General features: G+C 38.4%; 1 protein-coding gene across 1 annotated transcript; it reads right to left on the bottom strand.

Annotated features, from left to right (window-relative positions):
* Window positions 1-471: 471 nt before the first annotated feature.
* Window positions 472-14,524, bottom strand: LOC121963321 (uncharacterized). The gene is made up of 19 exons (XM_088077664.1): window positions 14,193-14,524; window positions 13,965-14,019; window positions 13,556-13,719; window positions 13,172-13,216; window positions 12,930-13,036; window positions 12,433-12,602; window positions 11,885-12,048; window positions 10,905-11,115; window positions 9,813-9,998; window positions 9,484-9,668; window positions 8,335-8,398; window positions 6,838-7,001; window positions 6,530-6,574; window positions 6,100-6,206; window positions 4,037-4,206; window positions 3,716-3,879; window positions 2,907-3,117; window positions 2,010-2,219; window positions 472-1,916 (listed from the first exon to the last, which is right to left on the bottom strand). The coding sequence occupies exons 1-19, from the start codon at window positions 14,217-14,219 to the stop codon at window positions 1,633-1,635; spliced, it is 2,733 nt and encodes a 910-aa protein (XP_087933790.1). The 5' UTR covers window positions 14,220-14,524; the 3' UTR covers window positions 472-1,632.
* Between the last annotated feature and the right edge of the window lie 231 nt (window positions 14,525-14,755).

The following is a 14,755-nucleotide window of genomic DNA, read 5'->3' as shown; positions in this document are numbered from 1 at the left end:
CTAACTCAAAGGATAATGAATGATGAAGTGAGTTTTGTTGACTTTAAAATGCCCTTAAGATGATATTGATGTTGTTTTTAAATTCATTTGAGTTTATTTTAGCAGATTATACTGTAAATGCACACCTCAACGTGCAATGAGTCTACATCAGTACTCACATGTGCGCCAAACAGAGAAGAAAAAGGTAAACAGAACTTCAGTGTAAACTGGTTTAAACGTAGCAACGATGAATGAAATTCTCTCTGGTGTATATTCATAGAATCTACACAGCTGTTTCTAAGCTTCTGCTCTGCAGATAAATTCACTAATTAATCTGACTGTGATCAGATGTAAAGAGAAAAAGATGCACAAGAGATGATTTCCATTAAGACAATGGCAGCTTGTTTTATTACTCTCAAAATGCATGCACTTCTACAGTGGTACTACATCAGTGTTCAATGCAAATGATGTATTGAGACAGGTTATGCTTAAAATTTATTCATCTGTGTCTTAGTGAGTCATCTTACAGGGCAGTACAGTCCTGAGCCCTGTTTCCCATGAGCAAGTAGAAGTAATAAGTGTCTCCACTCCTGCGGTACTAGACACTCATTAATTTACAATTATCAGTGTCATCAAGACTGTCTTTGGTTAAGATACTTTAGAAAAAAAAAAATTTAGAAAATTGTTCAAATTTGCACATTGCACAAGATAATTCTGGAGCCTGTTTTTATGATTTTTTTTAGATTGTCTTTATTTAAGGTTTTGTTTTGTAGTTTAGTGTTTTTGTTGGGTTTTAATACATATTTAACATTTTGATTAGCTCTGGGGCATCTGTTCTATCTTTCTTATGTTTTATCTTTTATCTTTCTGTCATATTTTCATCCAGTATGTTGTCTGTGGTGTCTGACAACTGTGTTAATTGATGCCTTGCACTTTATAGTGCAAACCAAATCTGCCTACAGGTACAAATAAAGTAACCTGAACCTGAACCTGAACCCAGTTATGCTCCAAAAACACAAACACAATATATTGCCATGGTGGGTTTCTACTTTCTACTACTACAACGAATATCTTCAATTTCTGAAGTATATTCATAAAATACTATATTGAAAACCTCCTGAGATAAATATTCTGTCTACACAATCAATAGAATGGATTATAAACTGAACTGTATATTAGAAAATCAAATCAGAACAGTATTTTCCTATTCATTTTCTTGTGACATTCAGACCATCTGTCTTTTCCAATGAATGGATATTTTAAATTTGAGCAAATATTTTTATTTAAACAATAAAACCTTCATACGTTGCTCAAGATGATAAAAATTGATTTAACGGTCATCTTATCCTTTAGAAGTTTTTGGGAAATAAGGCCCTGGACTCCAGGAACAGTGATATGGACAAATAAAATCACTAGGGATGCAGTTGCCCTAAAAATGACTCTTAACAGGATCATTTTAAGTAAAGAAAATAACACAAAACGTTCAAATTAATTGTGAAAGGTGGTGACATGTTACTTTCAAATTCAAAAAATCCAACCAACCATCAACATTCCTCCATGCAAAGTCAAAACTGACAATTAATATGACAAACTTACAAATAAAAATTTAAAATTCCCCAAAATATGTAAAAACATACATACTTAAATGCTGAATCAGGATGCATTGTATGACTGCGCCCAGATAACGATGATGGTTATGAAGCTGACTGATATGAAGAGGATGTAGAGGCCGAAAAACAGGCGGTCAATGATGAAACCCACCTGGATCCACTCCTCTGAGCTCTGGCTTCCATCCAGCTGCTGCTTCACCTGAAGGCGGATGACCTTGAGTTCCTTGCCCAGGCTTTTTAGCTCCTGCACAGCTTTGCTCCCATCCAGTGGTCCTCCCTGTTCTGGAGCCTCACTGTCCTCCACCACCATGGAGGAGACTTTCATTTCTGTGGCAGAGGAGATGAGGAAAGTGGTGACAGAAGTTCTCATTTTTTTATGGACTTGTGTAAGGATGTTCTGCAGAATTTTCTAAATACTACCTTGTGCTTCAGGATTTTGAATGACTGTGTCCTCCAGATCTCTGGGCTTTGGAGAACGCCCTACCAGGCGGCCCAGGATGTGAAGGATAAACACTCTGGCCCAGGGAGGAATTGGAGAGTAGTGAGCGGAGCCACAAAGAAGGTTTGTGATGAGGGTAGTCTCCAGTAGACTCGCCACCATCAGAGACAGGCACAGACACAGGAACACATCTGAGACAGTAGTAAAAAGTGCTCATTGAAGCTTTTCTTTTTAAAAAAAATCTTAAAGTTGCTTCACCTGCAAGTTAAATCCAGACAGAAAAATCCATTAAGGCTTAAAACTGCACTTAGAAAATTTTTGACTAGATGGAAACAGGCTGTAAACAATAACATACAACACAGAGATACCGTTATATCACCTCAAGCTGATGTGGCGAACATGCCAGCAAAAATGGAGCAACAGAGTAACATTAGCATTCACTATAAATTGCATCTATATTCTTCTGATGTCTCAGTTGCATTTAATCTCTGTCTCAAACAATGTTAAAGCGACATATTTGTCACTTTAACTGCTAAAAAATCTCTACTATATTCATCAGCAGGTTGGTAATGTTGTGTGCCTGCTATTTGATGCTGTTCAGGTAACGTGGAGTGGGTTTTTATACAGTTTTCACAGAAAACTGCCACCTGCTTTGGCTGAAAATGACACTAGAAGAGTGGTGAGAATTAACTAAAATGAAGTTGTATGCTGTAAAAGTAATACAAACAACTGAAACTGCAGTTTATCATTATTCCAATTCAAACCCAAACAACTGGGAGTCAACATTATATTTACTTTATGACCATAATCATCATTTAATTTTCAGAATTTTTGGCTACTACTGACACTTGCATTAGTAAAAGGTATTGTCAACTGACTTATGAGAGGTATGGTGTTTCCGGTGATGGGCAGCAGGTCATTCATGATGAGCAGGAAGACAGTGTAGCCCAGGATGAGGGTCATCTTAAACAAGGAGCGATCAACACTCTTTGGAGGCAGCAGGAAGCTTAGGAGGTCCACTGTGATGAGGAAGCAGCTGGGCATCAGCAGGTTCACCACATAGAGGGTGGCCCGGCGTCTCACTGACACCTGTGCAGTGTTGATGGATAAACAGCAGCTGGTAAACCTCACTTTAAGCTTTGTATAGAGCAGAGAACTAAATGGACTGCCCAAGAAAAGAAGTCTGACTATTTGTCAGTTTTATGAATATTTATAGGGCTCTTAGAAGTCTTGTTATATTTGAAATGCTTGGAAATATCTTTTTTTAAGTCAACACTTAATCACAACAATCTGCAAATGCCTATACAAAATCACTACAATTAAGAACATCTAGTAAGTGAAAGTTACAATACATCCTAAAACACAGAATTTCCATTTCAACACATGCATGAAAGTCTGTACTGTCAATTTTTGATGTGAAAATCTAATATGTAGAGTGTTTAATGCTGACAGTGTAATAGATTTTATAGACAGCGTTCATGCTCATATCACTCTGTATGATGATGGCCATATGATGCTGATGTGTGGATTCACGATTTCATTTTTATATTTAACCCTTAGTCTTAGACTCCTTCTTCTGTATCTTCAACTCATCTTTCCTTTTGCTTAAAAAAAAGAAAAAGAAAAACAACATAAACAAAAAAAAAACAAAAAACATAACGTTACAGTCTATACAGTATTTCCTTACAAAGAAGCGAATCTCATGGTATGTTTCATTTTTCCAGGATGGTAGTTCAGAAATCTTCACTGAGAGACCAATCAGTTCCCACTCGCCCATAGTTTTCATCACTTCTTTTGAGTACATTAATATGTCCTCTACAGTTGATGAGAGGTCAAGCCGCACATCTCTTACTGAAAGGAAAATATATTGTAGTCAATGCTTTTGTTATGACATGAATAATAAAAATGCCTATCAACAGCATTCCTTTTAAAACAAAATGAAAAACTTTATGTATCACGTATTGTGTAAGTGCAAGACAGAGTACAATGTGGATCGGTTTCTACCCACAAATGTGTATGTAGGGGTTGAAGCTTAAACTGCAATTCTGGATGTCAAATGGAAACGTGTAGATGTCGAGCCTGCAGGAGCTGATGACTTTTACAGGCTGTTTGTCAAGAACCAGTCCATCAGAAAACAAATAGGTGTATGGGACATACGGAGCTGAGTTCTTCTCCATACTGTAGAATGAGAAAATACAAAGAAGCCAGTGAATATGATCAGTAATATCCTCTTTGTGTGTAATAACACAAATATCTACATTGGGAAAGTATACACTTTTACTAAATTATTTTTGTTAAAAGTCTTCTTAGTAAATTAAAAATTATTGATGTTGCTAAAAAAATGAAAAGTTTTAAGTTAAACATAAGTTTGTGTTTAATATAACAAAGGTGACCAAATTGCAGTCAGCTAAAACACACTGAAATAAAACAATAACTTTCTGACAGTAAGAAACATTTCCCAGTATGGCTATTAATCTGAGCTCAGTTATGGTAAGGCCAGTGCAGCATATTGTCAATGTCTGTATGACAGGCACTCCGGAAATGCCCTTGTAACATTTTGTATGATATCTTACAAATTGGCACCCCAAAAATGACATTAGATACTTAACGTAAAGTTATGTAGGTTATGTTTGGGGAAGGTCTCCACACCAATGTCCTTGGGAAAAGTAATGTGTGGTAAAGTCATGTGTTTTTTGCTGACCTTGTTGCAGCCAGATTTATGATATTACTGCAATGCCTAACAACGCCATAAGGTGTCCTTCTTTTTGTTGTGTTGTGATATACTACAGCTGAGGGGTCAGCACACAGTGTCACTTGCAGTGTCCATATTATGACATTCTCACGTCTCACAGCCAGGTGTCACACCTCTGATAAAAAGGCATCGGGTCGCAGGAAAAACTCCATCAAGTGTCAGACAAAACCGCCTCAGGTGTCAGACAAAATGGCCTAAGAAAAAATGTTTACATGTTAATACTCAAAACTGAACTGAACTTAATGGTGCAACCCTGAGTCTTGAGCAGAAAAGTTGAAATATTTTTTAAAAATTTGCAAGCAAAAAATGCTCAAAAAACACATCATGCAACAGCAAGAGAGGAGTGGCACACTGTACCATAGAAAAATGGTTTTGCTGCTGGTGCTTCACTAGTGATGCCTATCGGTGTGATCGGCCCGTTAGAAGCTGACTATTAGTGCACTTTTTTGGAGGGGGGGCAGCTCATTAGGGCTGAGGCTCAACATTCTCTGTGATTGCCAAGTTGAGGCTTAAATTCATATTGTTCAGTTAGAAATGTCTACTTTTCAATAAAATGTATAAAGAAATTAAGCCGTTTTTTGACACTGGCCGTTTTTTCTGAGGCCATTTTGTCTAATGCCCTTTTTTTAGGCAGTTTTGTCTGACACCTGATGCGGCTTTATTTGACACCTGATGCCGCTTTGTCTGACACCTGAAGGCAATTTCGCATGAGGCTGTTTTGTTTGACACCTGACAGAGTTTTTTCTCAGACCTGATGCCTTTTCATCTGAGGTCTGATACCTGACTCTGAGAACTGAGGATGTCCTAATATGGACACTGTAGTCCCTACACTACTCTGACCACTATCAACAGGAGATGACTCTCAGGAGTAACCAAATAGGTGCAGGTTATATTTCCACATTATACTGCTCATGTTATTGAATAATACAGTGCCATGGACACCTGCCATGGCATGTGTGGTCCATGGTAAATACTGCAGAATAAAGAAACAGTGTGGAAATCTCCATTTTATTGTTTTTCAGCTATCTGGGCTAATCTGCGATCCTGGACCTCCTGCTAACCAGCTAATGCCACTAGCACTCTGCACCTTCACCTCCCATGTTACAACCTATCCACCACCTCAGCCTGCCTCAATCTGTGAACTGCTTCCTTCCTTACTCTTACAGTTTTACCAATCGCATGGGTTATACATGAATTACTGGCTCATGATTATGTGTGATATACTGATGGTGATGTTCATAGGTATAAAGACATGAGAGCAGTTTTGCCAATATTGTGTGTAAGGCCAATCAATCCTCTACAGAGGATCTGGTACTTACAATTCATTGATGACCACGTCTGGTACCCACAGCAGCTTCCTTGGAATTGTAATCCATGAAGAACCACATTGTTCTGGGTCCCACCTGGCAAACTCATTTCTCCATTCCTGCAACACGAATCAAACAAACAGAAAATGAATGTAGCTGACTACATACAGCATAGCCGATTTCAAACGATGTCTGGTGGTTATATTGAAGCTCATTTGACGTGGACAGCTGGTTACACTTTGAAATGTCAAGTGACCCCATTTTAACAGGGTTAAGAATCAGCAGTTTTGTCTTTGTTTGTTTAGTTTTGCAAATAACAAATTATGCTATTAGTTTTTTGTTTGTTTATTTATTTGATTATATCAGTAGCTAGAGTTCTCTTGCTGGTTTAGGATAGGATCTGCCCCAAAACGTAGAAGTTGTCTGTAAAAGAAGCTCTTACTAATTCTTGCCAGATAAATGTTTTCAGGACTTGGGCCTTCTCATCCTGAAAAAGAAACAACATTCAGTCATATGCATTCCTTCTTTACAGGCATTTTCTTTAATGGAAAGACCATGTAGAAACTCATAAAGATTAAAACCAGTGAAACTGCCCTGTTGGCTGATATAATCACAGTGATGCTTAATGCACAAAAAAACGAAAGTGAATATTAATAAGTTGATATAAGTTGATTACAGTCTCTATAATTTGAAGCAATCAACCATTGCCAAATGGCTAATTGGTTTTTAGGTTAATGTAATGTCCCTTACCACCCCCAAAATGCCAAACAGAATGAAGCCAATGCTGATGTTAGTGGGGACTGACATATCCACAACAGGTCTAATGGAGCTCAGTTTGAAGACTGGTTGGAGAGCCTCCAGCAGGGACTGTGGGTCAGGTCGAGAGCAGTTCAGCATAACGGAACTGCACGGAGCTACGGAAGGAAAAAGAAACGCGTCATTATATTGTTAGAGAAGATTGGCTGCACCAACTAAAAGCAAGCAAAGGTATTTTACCAACTGTATGAAATTCAAAAACAAGAGAATGTATAGTAACTAAGTATCCAGCCTAAAGTATGCATCCAGAAACAGCTTGAGAGGCAAAAGCTGTACTGTAGTAATGGTGAGTCAAGTTGGTTTGGAGAGTTTGAGGAAGGAGATTTTTTTGGTCATTGACCAAACCCCCCAGAAGATCTGCCAGTCTCAGTTTTCCGATGGATAAATGTTCACAAATCTAACTAACAACGAGTGTGAAAAGGTCTCAAATAATCAGTGAAACAGCCCTCATACCATTGCCAAATTGGGACAACTCGAACCCACACAAACTCTTTTACACGTGTTAAAATCAGTGAGGCTGAGTTTGGACTTTGCAACATAGACATTGAAAGATCAGCTTCACTTTGCTGTTAAAACTAGTATATTTTTCTTAAAAATCTTGAGTTTTAAATTGCAGAAAGATTAGATCACATCAATTGATTAAATGAGTGACACTGATCACTACTTTTTCCACACAGTGGCCTCAAGTTGCTTAACTGCTATAATGCCTCTGTCACAGTCCAGGCTGTGACATCATTAGTCTTTTCTGCCTGCTCCCTTATGTGTCCTCCATTTCATGTTTTCCTGGTGTCTTCCCCTGTCTGTCCTGTGTGTGTGTGTGTGTGTGTGTGTGTCAGTTAAAGGTGTGGCTTCACACTGCTCTCCTGACACTGCTGCACAGCTGCAGCTGATCAACTCATCACCAGTCCTACAAGAGCTCCAGACTTTACTTCACTCAGTGCCAGATTATCCTGTTGCCACATGTGGTATTGGTAATCGGCTGGACCAAGTTTATGCCACATTTTGTCTTTGTGCTTTAGCAGCGAGCTATTGTGAACTGTGAGCTAACTTTCATTTCCCTTGTTCTTAGAAACCTTGCCTCATCAAAGATGGCCTTGCCAAAACCTTTAACTAAGGATCCTGTCTCAACTTTAAGCCGTGTCTGCCAACCTACCCAACCTCTTTACTCCTGCTGCAATCTCCACAATGCCAGTCGAGCTCTGCCTGCCTGCTTACCCCTAATAAAACCATCTCGTTACTCATTAGTCTCTGAGTCTGCTTCTGTGTCCAAAACTATTTAAAGTAGAGACATAACAGCCTTATTGTAGTCGAAACTTTTGATTTCCCTCATGTGATTGGACTCTGGACAGACTGACTTGAATCATCACTGTGCAATAATAATAAGAAGTAGAATTTTATATTACTGTAACACACAGCGGGAGCTGTACTTACCATGCATGAGGACAGAGATGAAGATGAATAGAACCCTAGAAGGCTTGACTTTCAGCGGGCAGCACTAAAAACATTAACATTAAGTCAAAAGCGGTTGTTAGTTTGAATGGTGTGCTGCTTGTTAGGGCTGTCCTGTAAAGTTATTATGATTTAGGAGGTAAATGATCTAGAGAAGTGGAAACTTTAAAAATGTTTTTTTGCATGTTAATGTGAGAGCATTTAAAGACCTACATCTAAAGTTAAGGTCATTGAAAAATATGGCAAAACCCTGAATCCCAATATCAAATATAAATCCAGATAAAGTGATTTCATTTTGTGCAGATTTACATGTTTTTACAAAATTCTTTAACATGATCTAAAGCAGACAAAGATACTCTTTATTTATTTATTTTTAACTTCCTGCTTATATCCTGGTGAGTTCTGCGTATTCAAATAGTTAAAAGCAAGATATTTACTTTAAAACTAACAACATATAGCATTAATCTTCAAAATAAAAAAAAAGTTTAGAAGATTAGTATAGAACTGGCTTATTATCCGTGCCTGGCCTTATTCATTCCTACAACAATGTTCCAAATGTCTTGAAACTACTTTTGGCAGTGTACCCTTTTAAGTGTAATGAATTACATGATTTCTGATTTCTACAATGTGACTTTACAAAAGAATATGAGAATCAAAGTTTGTGTCTAAATGAATTTAAAAAACAATTCGAACATGATTGTTATGTTTGAAATGAATGTCAATCGAAAACTGAATGAAATTTTTGAAATAATTTTATTTTGTATACATGGGTTCCTCCATTTTAGAATTGCACAATATAACATAAAAGGCTTAGAACTACATATATTAAATGTAATAGAGTCAGATTAATGTCCTATATGATATGATGATTTGTTATTATATCAACATTAGCACAACAGCTTTAGAGTGCTAATTAATGCCTAAACTCAAACAAAACAACAAAATATTCATCTATTGACCAAATTTCAACAAACGTTTGAGTCACTAGCTACATAAATGGAGCCCTTTAAAACAGACATCAGTTGTCTACTGACTGTATGATTGTGCCCAGATAATGATGATGGTTATGAAGCTGACTGATATGAAGAGGATGTAGAGGCCAAACAGCAGGCGGTCTATGATGAAACCCACCTGGATCCACTCCTCTGAGCTCTGGCTTCCACCGAGCTGCTTCTCCACCTGGAGGCGGATGGCCCGGAGGTCCCTGCTCAGGCTTCTCAGCTCCTGCACAGCCTTGCCCTCCAAAGTTGGCCCTCTCTCACCTGGAAGCCCATCCCCTGCTTTTTGCTGTGGCACGACAGTGCTGGGTTTCATGTCTAGTTATCAAGGAAGAAGAGGTTGACATTTAAAAAATGATCATATCAATTACTTCAATGTGGTGTATAAAAAATGTTGATCCTTTTGATGTATTATTAACTGCAATTAAGTCTGTTTTAAATTTCTTTTCTGAAAATAATTACCTGAATCTTCTGGTTCCTTACTCTTCCGAGACATGCAAACGAGACGGCCTAGAATTTGCAGAACAAGCACTTGAACCCAGCGAGGGGCAGGAGAGAAGTCACCAGAGCCATAGAGCAGGTTGGTGATGAGGATTGTCTCCAGTAGGCTGGCCACCATTAGAGCCAGGCAGATGGAGAAGAACACATCTGAGAGACAGTGGGACGTGTTTGATTATTTACTGCATATTCAGTATAGTGAACAGCTGCCTATGCTGCTGAAAACCTCTCTGTAACCTCTTTGGAGATGCAAATGCAAATTACTCATAAATCTCAACATATTTGCTTACAGTATCTGTTTATCGTATGGAATCAAAATTGCAGCAGATTTGACCTGCCCCAAATACCCACATGCATAAGATCTTTGGAAGAATGAGTTTTTCTGAAACAAACAAACAAACAAACAAACAAACAAACAAAAAAACTGTGAGCTCTTTCATTTTGATGTCCACTGAGGACGACACATCCACATGTACCCTGCAGGCTGAAATTAACTGAACATGTGAAACCACTGAGAGATGTCAACATTTCAACGAGACAGCAGTTTGTTTAAGATAGCAGATACTCTATGTTGCCTTTACTAATAAGTCTCATTCACTGATTTGTGTTAAATGATCATTACATTTACACTTACACTGATGATACAATAGATGGCAGTCTACACCCCTTGCACAGCAGCTTACGTAGTGATCATGAGCGGATCATGTCACAATTGGCCCCTGGGCACATATGCAAAGGGCCCCACTACCCCTCCTACATGGAAGCAAGACACACAGACTGTGTCTCCTTGTGCTTTCTTGTCTCTTGAAAAGTAATTTTGTGTCTCTCTGTGGTCATTTTGAGTCTCTCCTTGTTGGTATGTTTTAATTTGGGAACTAGGAGGCCCCTTGACACATTTGGCACCACAGCCTGTGCCCCATAGGCCCCTTAAGTCTCCCATTGAGTCAAAAGATGTGTGATGCCCTTCGCTAACAACTAAAGCAACTGCTGAACCCAACAAGCACATTTAAAGTTAACTACAAGTCCAACAAAATACAGACTCTGAATAACACTGACTTATGAGAGGTATGGTGTTTCCGGTGATGGGCAGCAGGTCGTTCATGATGAGCAGGAAGACAGTGTAGCCCAGGATGAGGGTCATCTTAAAGGAGGAGCGGTCCACACTCTGTGGAGGCAGCAGAAAGCTGAAGAGGTCCACTGTGATGAGAAAGCAGCTGGGGATCAGCAGGTTCACCACGTAAAGGGTGGCCCGGCGCCTCACTCTGATCTGCAGAGGGGAAAAAAAACCCAAAAAACAAAAACGATGTGGTTATTACCAGCTCTGCACACATTTGAAAACTGTCCAAGTGTGTTGAATGAATACAACTTTTTTAGGCAGAATAATAAAGTAATATAATATAATATTTCACAGCATAATTTTGCTTGCTTTAAATTAGGGCTGTGAGCATTAACATTGTAATTTTTCAAATCATGTGAACTGCCAGCTGACATTCCTGTCTTCAAGCGGCTGTCCTGGACTGCCTTTTAAAGCTAGAGTGATGATACTGATATCATCTGAAACCAGAGGATCTAAGGAATTCGGTGGCACCAACCATGTCATGCCCCGGGAGAGGGGAGAGGACTGCATTTTGCTCCAAAGTTAGGCACAATTTTGGTCAATTCATAGCGGTCCCTTGACCTCTGATCTCAAGATATCTGAATGAAAATGGGTTTTGTGGATACTCATAAGTCTCCCCTTTACAGACGTGCCCACTTTATGCTACTCCCATGCAGTTTTTTGCTGTCATTTTATTCCTTATCAAGACAATCTTGTAAGACTTTGGTTACTTTGTCAATAAAGACTTTGTTTTGCAGTGCAAAATAATGGAATTGAAAATGTGTAATAAAAAAAAGTGAAAATCTGCATTTCATCCCGATTTTAAAATGAATTGTTTGACTGCTCGACATTCAATACAAATGAACACTGTTTTTATCTGAGATTAAAATGCAGTTGAAGGTCTATTTACTGCAGTTTACAGGATTTACAACCAACCTACATGAAATGCAAGCTCATCAACATGACCTCCTTTGTCAAGTTGTTTGTGGTATTTGTGGGAGGTGATTTCCAGAAGCTCCCACTCCCCCATGGTGGTCATCACATTCTTGGAGTGCTCTGTGATCTCATCTGCACGCTTCCCCAGGGTAATCTGTAAATCCATTGCTGGGGAGAAAAAGAAATAGATAACACCTGTAAAGTCACATTACATATCCACATTGCAGACTTAAAGGAATTCATAGTTTCACAAAATTAATATTATTTATGTTTTATTCTTGATTGTTCTCTGTCTCTAGCTCGTCACTGTAAACACCTAATGATAAGTGTAAAAGATACCTTCCTACCACATGATCATCAACCATAAGGATCATAAGATCATTTTAATATCTCTAATACAGCAGATTTTTGTCATGGTGCATCATTATTTGCAAGGGACAAAAAGTACTTCATGCCTCTTACATTTACATTTAGTGGACACTTTTGTTGTAACCAACATACAGAAGTCTTTATATGAGACATTTATATGAGACATTTGGTGATGAGCCTTACCAAAGTGGATGTAGGAATTGAAGGTCAAAGTGCAGTTCTGTATATCGAAGGGGAAGGTATAGATATCGAGATTACAGGAGCTGACAACTTTGACTGGTTGAGCATCGTGCACCTTGCCATTGCTAAACAGGTACACATATGGGACAAAAGGGGCTGTGTTTTCATCCATACTGCAAGACAAGAACAGGTAGAGGAGTTATGAGTGAAATATCTGTAAAATTAGTGTATGGTACCTTTCACTCCGTCACTCTGTTGTAATGTGTGACATTTTCCTTCATTACAACAAACACAGGCAACACAGTTTATTTTTATACAATTCCACATATACCTCTTGCTGGTAATACTCACTTGAGTACAAAAAAACTAAAAATGCACCATAAACTCCTGTTTTAATAACATTTGGTAAAATTTAAGAGAAATTATATAGCCTTTAAAATGGTGAAGAAACGGTGTATGTCTAACATGGTTGATATATACAATATATACTTTATACTCACAATTCATTTATTACAATATCCGGCACCCAAAACTTTTTTCTGGGAAGAGAAATCTTGTCATTGCCGCACTGGATTGGGTCCCAGCTGACAAACTCATTCATCCACCACTAAAGCAAGAAAACTGCAGTCAGTGCACAGAGCAATTATTTTACACAAAATCATCGCATCATTGACAAAAATAATCCCACAATTATCCCTGCATCACTGACTGAGAAATGAAGATAGATGATCACAGTACATACATAATGGAGCCAAAGGTAAGTGTGCAAGAGCTGAGCCTTTTCATCCTGTGAGATAAAAAGAGCTGCTTTAAGGCACAAAAACATACAAATCCTAAATGAAGTCGCAGTTGAGCACAGAAACATACAGACATGGTTTAATTCAGGTTACATTTGATTGGAGGCAGCAGCAGATTGATAGGAGAGGTAGCTCTCCTGCTAATTTATTATTAATCAGTATTAAGTATTTAAAAATAATTCTACATTTAAGCTCCTTTATGGCTCACTGAACATCTGCAAAAGTTTAATTTTAAAAGTAGTGCCACATACTTGGGCAAAGTGCATGTGCGCACTACATATACTGTATAATGCTGTATAATGCTACTTATCTTATCTTGTGAAACGTACCACTCCAAGGATTCCATACAGGGTGAAATATATGTTGACGTTGGTGTAGGTTGTCATGTTCATGACAGGTCGTATGGAGCTCAGGTTAAAGATTGGAGTCAGAGCCTCCAGAAGGGCAGGTTGGTTTGGTTGAGAGCAATTTACTTCAATGGCACTGCACACAGCTGATGGTAGGATTCAAAAATTAAAGTCCCATTATAAATACATGAAATTCCTTTGTTTTGAATTGGCTTTTGTTATTGCCTTATGATTATGCAGATACTTTTTACCTTGTATGAATGTCCATGCAGTTAACATCCCACTGCACTTTTTCATTTCCATGCAACCTTGTTAGTTATGTTTTTTATGCAATTTTTCATTAATTTTTTTATTATGCCTTATGCTGTGTTGTGCTTACCAAAAAGCTTACCTGGTATAAGAATGAGAAAAACAACCACAGCTGGCCCGACTGATGGAGGGAGGCACTAGAATAAAACAACAAATACATTTATTTATTTTACACAAAACGATAAACGACATTAAAACCATAAATGATTTTATCAGTTACAAAGAAGATTTATTATAAATAATGTTGTAATTAGCATTGGATATAACACTTCATAATATACAGATTATGCACCAGGAGAAGATATTTTACCTCCAGAGTTGTAGCCTTGGGTGCCATGATATGAAGAGTTCAGTCTTTATGTTGCTACAGTTGTCAGATGAAAGCAGGTTCTTCAGTATCACATATCTGGAAAGCATGCAAAAATAATTATCATTCTGCTTCATAAGAACTTCTAATTCTAGTTGTAAATTGTATGAGTAGGAGTCATCTATCCAAAAACAACTATTGCCAGACAGAAAAGGCATATCCACTACCTACCTGGCAAACTCACTCTTGCAAGACTAAATTCAACCTTGGTGGCCAAAGATATACAAAGTGTCCCTGTAAACCAAGCGTGATGTGGACAAGCCCCCAGCAAATGATGTGGGAAATGGACAACCCTAGGAGGCAGCTACTTTCCCTGTAGGTGGTTTCATACAAAACAAGAATAAACCACAGCTGATGTATTGTACCGCAGTGTGTGACTTGCAGATGGTGAAGACTGACCATGGCGGCATCAGCGTCACACCTGCTGGTCAGATGCAAATAAGCAGTGGAGGCTCTAAAGAAACATGTGTGCTCTGGTGTCGCCTCAGCCCTCCTGCCAGCAAACC

Source organism: Plectropomus leopardus, chromosome 5 (genome assembly GCF_026936395.1).
Source record: "Plectropomus leopardus strain MGB_pleo_1.0 chromosome 5, ASM2693639v1, whole genome shotgun sequence".
Lineage (NCBI taxonomy): Eukaryota > Metazoa > Chordata > Actinopteri > Perciformes > Serranidae > Plectropomus > Plectropomus leopardus.
Note: the sequence above shows the minus strand (reverse complement) of the source record. Positions and strands in the feature narration are given on the sequence as shown.